Source organism: Apostichopus japonicus, chromosome 9, assembly GCF_037975245.1.
Source record: "Apostichopus japonicus isolate 1M-3 chromosome 9, ASM3797524v1, whole genome shotgun sequence".
NCBI classification, from domain to species: Eukaryota; Metazoa; Echinodermata; class Holothuroidea; order Aspidochirotida; family Stichopodidae; genus Apostichopus; species Apostichopus japonicus.
Genome location: NC_092569.1, coordinates 940,563 through 949,200, shown reverse-complemented (window position 1 = coordinate 949,200; position 8,638 = coordinate 940,563). Strand labels below are relative to the sequence as shown.

At 34.1% G+C, this 8,638-nt stretch overlaps 1 protein-coding gene across 1 annotated transcript; it reads left to right on the top strand.

Moving 5' to 3' along the window:
• Positions 1-1,354: 1,354 nt before the first annotated feature.
• On the top strand, positions 1,355-8,521 carry LOC139973250 (syntaxin-12-like). Its single transcript, XM_071979799.1, has 5 exons — positions 1,355-1,672; positions 3,667-3,776; positions 4,276-4,348; positions 5,128-5,210; positions 6,734-8,521. Exons 2-5 carry the CDS (start codon positions 3,684-3,686, stop codon positions 6,833-6,835), a joined length of 351 nt encoding a protein of 116 aa, XP_071835900.1. The 5' UTR covers positions 1,355-1,672; positions 3,667-3,683; the 3' UTR covers positions 6,836-8,521.
• The last annotated feature ends 117 nt before the right edge of the window (positions 8,522-8,638 follow it).

The window sequence follows — 8,638 nt, the reverse complement described above, 5'->3', positions numbered from 1 at the left end:
GGCCTAATCTACACATTGTTATAGTGAAACTTTGATCCTGTCTGGCTCTTTGTTTCGAACTATGATTTTATCTGACCGTCTTAAAAAAATAATTAAGAATTTTCATAAAGCCTAAATGAGCGCCTCACACTGTGAACATATCGTATGATATTTATGTGTAATTTGTCAACAACCTTTCCCTACGGTGGTCCTCGAGGTTCATCTTTCCCGGCCCAGCTAATTTGATTTAAGAAGCATGTAGGTATATACATATTTATTAAAGAATTCAAAGCCATCTTAATAAGCACATAGAGGGTGTAATATTGTGGACGTTTTGCGCGAGACTATAAACTAAAGCGTTTTATTGTTTTCTTTTTCAAGGGTGATTTATTAATTTTTGTTCTTTTTACTGAATAAATTGGTATTCATCTTGCACGTTGTACACTCAAATACCCATCTCTTGTGGGTGTGTATTTGACTGTTTCCCTCTGCACCCCTCTGCACCCCTCCGGTTACCATCTACCCCGGCAGTCCGACACCTCTGTCGACACCTTCCTATTTCACTCCTCCTGTCTGTATAAGTGAAGGTTTTGTCGTTTGAAATGGCAGCTCCCTGGTTTTTGACAGTCTCACTGTATAAGTTGTTGCAGTTTTGAATTGACTTGTATTGGGCGACGTGGCAAATCTCACAGATTTCAAGGAGCATCATGCAGTGTTGATTATTTTGTAGCTATTGTATTCCGTCTTATTTTAAATTGCCCTATCCACAACCATAGTATTCAGTGGTGTTTATATGGACACAGCATTGTGTCTATGAAACTTTTAACCTTCAAAAAAGAAAAGAAAAAGAGAAAAGAAAATACTATTCTTGACCAATGAAGTGTGAAGTAGTGTAAAAGAGACACAGGAGGTTTTTAATTACTCAGAGATAACAATCACTGATTGAAGATCAGGAAAATTACAATAACTTTAAGATTAAATCGAGATCAGTGGGCTCTGAACCGTAGAAGATAAAAAGTATAGAGAAAACAAATAATGACCGATGACAAATCTCAACTTCATAAAAGAAATAATACAATGAAGATTAATTTTTTATCTTTTCCCCTTATATTATGTAAAGATAAAGTTTGCTAAGTATTCAGTTGCTAAGATTCAATAATATTTACCTGGCAGAATATGACAAAAGATCAAATGTGAACAATAAAACTATTGTTGCGGCAACACATAAACTAAGTGACGTAGCATTAACAATTACTACAGGTTAATAGCTAGTATCTTCAAACAAAAATAAAACCAAAGTTGATTTTTGTTTGAAGATACGAAAGGGTTGAGTGATTCAGTTTAATATATGAAGGTAACACTGTAGTATACTTGCTGCAATATAAGGAAGTCAGCTGTCGCAGCAAAGAAACATAAACACCGCTGAATCAGGGTTCCGTGAAAACAAACTGTTTGCTACTCTGTGTTATGTCAACGTATGAGGTTTTCGAGTTACTGGAATAGTCGCTCTGACTACATAGAGGGATACAGAAGGCATACAGATATTTATATATGTATAGAAACGAGTTATGTGTATAACATTTTTACGAACTCAATGTTGTTAAATCATGCACCCAGTGGATTATTTAAATCATATATAACTAATCGAAACTGGATTTATGTTTATGGTGCGTGGAAGAAGAAAATATTTAAGGTAAGCGTTATATTAAAGATGTATAAGTACTGTTTTTTATCATGTAGAATGATTAGGTACAACATATTTAGATATTAACCTTTCTTTGAACTAGTGAGGGTGTGTAGATAAACCTTAAGTGACGTAATCACGTATAATAAAGTATAAAGACGGTGAAAAGCATTTGGTAGACTATTGTATGCTATATTATTATTGTATGCTATATTACTATTGTATGCTATATTAATATGGTACGCTATACTACTATTGTATGCTATATAACTATTGTATGCTATATTATTATTGTATGCTATATTACTATTGGATGCTATATTACTATTGTATGCTATATAACTATTGTATGCTATACTACTATTGTATGCTATATAACTATTGTATGCTATATTACTATTGTATGCTATATTAATATGGTACGCTATACTACTATTGTATGCTATATAACTATTGTATGCTATATTATTATTGTATGCTATATTACTATTGGATGCTATATTACTATTGTATGCTATATAACTATTGTATGCTATATTACTATTGTATGCTATATTACTATTGTATGCTATATTACTATTGTATGCTATATTACTATTGTATGCTATATAACTATTGTATGCTATATAACTATTGCATGCTATATTTGGAAATACTGTTATAATAGTTGGTCCATAATGAACGTCTGATCACGGCCACGACCTACACCAAGGCATGGACCACTCTCAAGACATACATATGACCATAAATATATATGTATCTTAATCTAGACATAGATAAATATATATAGATCTGTATTTATATAGATAAAGACCCAGACCTACACCAAGGCATAGACCTACCCCAAGGCTTAGATCACGACCAAGACTTTCATATGGACCTACATCTATTGTGTATCTTTATCTAGATATAAATCTACATTAAGATCTATATGTAGAAGGCTATGTTTATCTAGATAAAGACGTAGACATACAACAAGACTTAGACGACGACCAATACAATATGGAACTAAATCTATGGACCTAAATATGTATCTAGATATAGGTCTAGATCTATATTTAAGATCTATATTTGTCTAAATAAAGACCTAGAGCTAAATCTAGACCTCTCCACCTCTCTCCACTTCTCACTCTCTCTATATATAAATATATAAATACACCGTATATATATATATATATATAGAAAGAGAGAGAGAGAGAGATATCGATATAAGTATAGAGCTAGAGCTGGAACTAAACCTAGACCACAACCAACACCTACGACCTAAATCTAAACATAAACCTCGACCTATCTACATGTAGGTTTAGACCATACCTAGACTAATAAGCAGACTATGGCCAAGTTTTATACCTATTCTGAGACTGTATAATGACCTTGACCGACAGCAAGAACAAGATCACTGAACCTTTGTTTGTATACTACACCATAATCACAAAATTGCTATAACGAAATAAAAGTGAACTAAATTTACAAGTAAGGGATCTATGAGCGATACGTCACATACCCTCTGTTTTATTCATCCCAATTTGCATATTAGACTCGGGCGGGTAATGCTGTAGTTATCAAGTGATTCATAAGTGAATGTACTTTTAACGAGATTCAAACAACAAAATAATGACTGACACATGGGTAGATTAAATGGGTTGGAAACTTCAAGCACTGTATGTTGAACTGCATTGTGATAAGATTGGTACAATGAACATCAACCTTTGGCCTTTATGTATATATATATAACGTTGTACATTAATAAACAGCACTGACTATTGTAGCTTAGTGTAATGTTCCCTTTGTAACTCACTGTGCAGTGCGAATATATAACTTAAACAAAATGGCCGCTGCTGTTACATTATTGGTCATGTGGAGGGTAGTTGTTTACGTGCAATGAGTTAGCAATATATCGCACATTTGTTTTGATTTTAATGATTCATTTAAAGTTATATTTGCCTCTGGAAATCCTGAAACTGTGACAAATATGATAAGGAGACGTTTCAATTTATATACAGTGGACAGCTGAGCAAGAATGACACAACAATTGCAGAAACATGGAAAGGTGAAACGTGAGAAAGATTATGAAGTATTACTCCAACAAAAAGAACAACTAGATCACATTGAAGTAAGTTTGTTAAGACAAAAGAGTTTCTTACTGCCTTGATTCATATATAAGCTATGTTTATGAATGCAAACGTGGTAAAATACAAATTTTATATGTGTTTTATTATTATTTATATACTTATTTTGGGAGGGTTGGAATGGAGGTGAACAAGGGTCCCAATCAATATATAGAAAATGCGATATGTATAATTCAAACATTTTTTGGGCATTTTTAGTTACAACAATTTATTTTCTCGAAAATTAGAAAGCATTTTTGACAATATATTGCTAGATATACTAAACTGGCCCTACAATTTAAGACACAGTTGAAGTCTTTTTCACTATTTTGGCAACATACATTTAACATGTATACTAACTATCATTTAGTGACAAATCTTTGTTTCTGAAACTGTTAATGATACAATTCACTAATCAAGGTAGTATTCACTTACCTTTATTACTATCCATCGATGATACTTTTGGCCTCACTTTCCTTACAATCGTTCTGTTTCATTTTACAGTCATCTGTAAAAGACGTGCATGAAATCACTTTACACGTTTCCCGTTTGGTAGAAGAACAGGGACACCACATAGGTAACAACTTTGGTACTCAGTACTCTTTAATGTTGACCCTCTACCCGACCCCCACCCACCCCAACCCCCTCAACATCCCCTCCTCAAATCGGTCTTGAAAACAACATCTGCCTAGAAGGCAGCTATTTTACTACGCTAAGCAGCTACTTGGACATAGGAAGAAACTACACAAGAATTGATTATTTACAGTTTTAGCTCATTTTGGTATGTTTTTTTCAACTAATTGGATGTTTGACACTAAAGCTGGAAATCCATGTATGCAACATTATGACGTCACACTCACAGTTGGCCAGGGTGTCGTATACGCTCAGATATTACAAAGGCTGTCTAAGTCTCTGTTTTGTAATCAGTGGCGTAGGAAGGTACTTTTGAGTGGGGGGCTGAAGACTGATGGCCGGCCTGGGGGAGGGGTCTAAGGGGAGGGGTGTCCCCCTCCCCTTTGGAATTTTTTGCATTTCCAGGTGGCCTCAGATGCAATTTGGTGCAATATAGCACACAATATAGCAACACCCACTCCATTTTGTAAACTTAATTTTGTATTTTCACCTGGCCTTAGATGCAATTTGGTGCTCCAAATGAGATTTTTTTCTCATTTGGAAATGAAAAAGGGGTTTTCTGACTTGCGAAGCGGGGGGGGGGGGGGCGGAATGATACTTCCGCCCCTCCACATTCACTGGGGGCTGGCGCCCCCAGCCCCCCCGGTTCCTACGCCCTTGTTTGTACTTATGTTGATAACTTCCCTTTTGTTTCTTGCTTTGTTTTTCATCTTTAAATTTCAGACAACATTGAAGCTGACGTTCGTGAAACAAAATATGCCGTTTATGCAGCATCGGAGTACGTCAACAAAACTGTAAAGTATAAAGCAAGTATACCACCTACCTTTGTTTAATTCCATTATTAAAAGATGAATTTAAACACTTTTATTTCCTGACATGTCTTGATCAATAAACTAAAGAAAGGTTGTAGAGCATAGCAGTGTTTCTATAGTTCTTCCTACTTTTTGCTTTAGTTTAGTTTAAAACGTTATAAAATCTCTAGTTTGATCCATTAAGCGTCATTTGGGGAGGGGGTGGTGAGGAGGTGGGGTGGCAAAAGTGGGACATGGGAATTGTTACCTTATTGATGTGTTCTCGTAATCGGTGCTTTTACTCTAAATAACTAAAGTACATTTGTCGTTATTCTGCTTGTGTTTGTATTTTTCGGGGAAGTAAGCTCTCGACATGCCCACAAGAGTTGTTGAGTTTACTTCCAAGTTCACGCCATGTTTGTATATGCATTCCTTGTATATTTAGACTCTGTATTATGTATGCCATGTGGTGTGGAAAACAAATAAACGAATCGAAACGAGACGCCGACGAATATTTAAGGCCATAAATGCCTTATGTTTGGAGTTCTGTGTCGTATTTAAGGAAATGACCTAATGGTATATCTGTGTTAGACTCAGCATTTCAGCCCCTTTAAAGTATGAGCCTCGGATGTTTAAAATGGTCATTTCTTAAAACTTAACAATCGTATATAGAAATATAACTGATAGCAGGGTATTTTATCCGTCTTACAACATATATAGTTAATTCTATCCACAGTCATCCTCATGTTAAGAGTTAAACGCTTTCTCTTGTAATTTATTTTAGTGATTTTTTGGTGTGTATACTTCTTGTTAGTTCTACTAAGAGTACAAAAGCTTAGTAGACTTTCCGACAGATCGAAAGAGGTGTTTTTATCTCATGATAAACGAGCAGACTGTGAAACTTGTGTTAAACATTGGGCAGTTACACACCCCATCCGAGCCATGACATAAGCCGGTATAGAACCTTCCTTATTGAGACCGCATTGTTCTTCATATACTCCCTGTTCAGTGCTAGCACATTATTTTCGTGATTATAATGATAATTAACACTGGTTATCCTGAGAAATAACGATAAAGGGTTTTTGTTCAATCGAAACAGAATTTTGGATTAAACATGTTGATGTATAGCTCGATTTGTTTGGAATATTATTTAACTGTCACGTACGGTATGTAAAGAAAACACAATTTATAATATATTATTTCGCATACGAACGCTCTGCATATTATTTTCTAGAAGAAATTTTGCAATCATATGGTTGCAATCTGCATGATAACGTTATAAAATATGAAAAAATGTCTCCCTTGAGCCTTATATGCAAATTAGATATTGACTGGCACCATACGTGTTCCGTGAAATGGTAAATTATAACAGTGCTGAGATCTCGAGCACGACAAAGATGCTTTCAAATTGTTTTTGGTTTTATATAAGGATGGTGATACTGCCAAAGGAAGGAAAAAAATGTTTCTTCTTCTTTTGCTTTGTCTGAGTCTGTATTAATTTCACTTTTTATATTTCTTTTTGTTTTCTTTTTTTACAGAAAAAGGTGAAATGGAAGAAATGTCGATTGTGGTTTTGCCTTTTGCTTATTTTACTTTTGCTTGGTTTAGCACTTACTTTATATTTTGTTTTAAGACCATAAATAACTTGTTGTTATCAACCTTCCCCGTACGCCATCTTACATTTTGTGTGTGACTTCATACTCGATACACGTTTTGAAGCCAGAAACGGACTACAAGTCATGTAAAATATTTTGTTATATAATTTTTGGGAACGGGCGAAAAAGGAACATTTTTCATTTTGGTCTTACATCAGAACGTTTGTTATTGTTGGTTTTCGGCTGCTACAATTTGAACATTATGAAAGGGACTATAACGTTAAGCAAAGACCAGCATCACTTCTTGGTAACAAACTTCAGTGGTGGCATTCATACTTATTTCATATCAATATGAAATTTTGTATTAAAAAAGATTGTCACAAAATTATAGACACAACGCAAGAAGAGTCCAAAATATGTATATTAAGAATGGTGAAAAGTGTATTGGAACCTCTGAGACCATGACAGCGAATGAAGCAATTTTGTATCATTATATATAGTCCACTGCAAAAACGTAAAGTTTATAAGTTGAAGAAACATAATATGCAATTTCTTTCCATTAATGAATATATACATCAAGTAGATTTTAAAGCAAATATTTTAACATTTCTATGCCTATATCTATATATCTATCTATGAAATTTTATAATGAGTTGACAAATCCATAACAGTGAAAAAAACCTCCAGCCTCCACCGGGATTCGAACCCGGCCTCCCGCTAACCAAGTAGGCCATGGACAATTGAATGATTGTATGTCCAGAGGTTCGAAACCATTAAGAAAGGTCGTAATTCCACTGTAGGCGTTTGTCACATGTATCGAACAATACTATAGGTCTGTTTAGGTAACATATTTGCCTTACTCTAGGAGATCAATCATGATGCTAACCGACTCGAAATAATTTGTGACTCATGAGACCGCATCTCGATCTCGCATTTGGACACAAGCTTTTCTTATAGGAACAAGTTGCACATGCGCAGCGGTCTTTCAAGAGTGACCATGTTATTGAGAAATCTTGCCTTTTCTCTTTGAGATGTATAGAAATATAATGAATTCAGGACATTAAAATTATTAAATATATAAAAAAGTTTATTAGACTGCCGCCCATATACAGATTTATATCAATACACAAATATAATATAGTTAATAGATTTATTTGTTATAATTACATAGAGCCAATTCACTAATAAATATATAGAAATAGAAAATATTTAAATCAAAATGTAATGAAAGAAGTTATTGAGAAATATGTGAATTTTCAAACACGAATGTATTATATCTTACAGATGATCTGTATCGATCTAAAAACATTTATTGAAAAATAATTTGTGTAGACATTGATAATGAACGTTACATTTTACGGTGAAGGAAAATACTTCGAAAATGGCTGTAAAGACTTCTTGAACTTGATCACGAGTTGCCATGATCGGACTTTCTAGTGAATGTGGAGTCAGTGCGGATGATTCTAAATCTAAACCGAGGATAAGAAGTGAATTAAGCGACTTACAAAGCTGCACGAGCAATTGCATAAGCCTTGTGCTGAAGTTTGTTATCTATTCAGATCTTACAGATGTCACTAAACCCTATAATGCTAACCAACTGCATTGAATCCAGTTGTTGTAAAAACATTTGCCGTTTTTGTTGTTGTTTTTGTTGTTGTTTATGTTGTTGTTTTGGTGTTGTTTCTTTATTAAATTATGAAAGAACTATATATAATAAAGCTAAAAACAGTGCCTCTAGTTTGTTTTTATTGTTCTGGTTTTTTTTCTTCTGGTTTATACCCCAATGTTTTGTTTTAAATCTCCAACTGGAACAGATTTAATTATAACACAGTTAAAATTTGGAAGTAA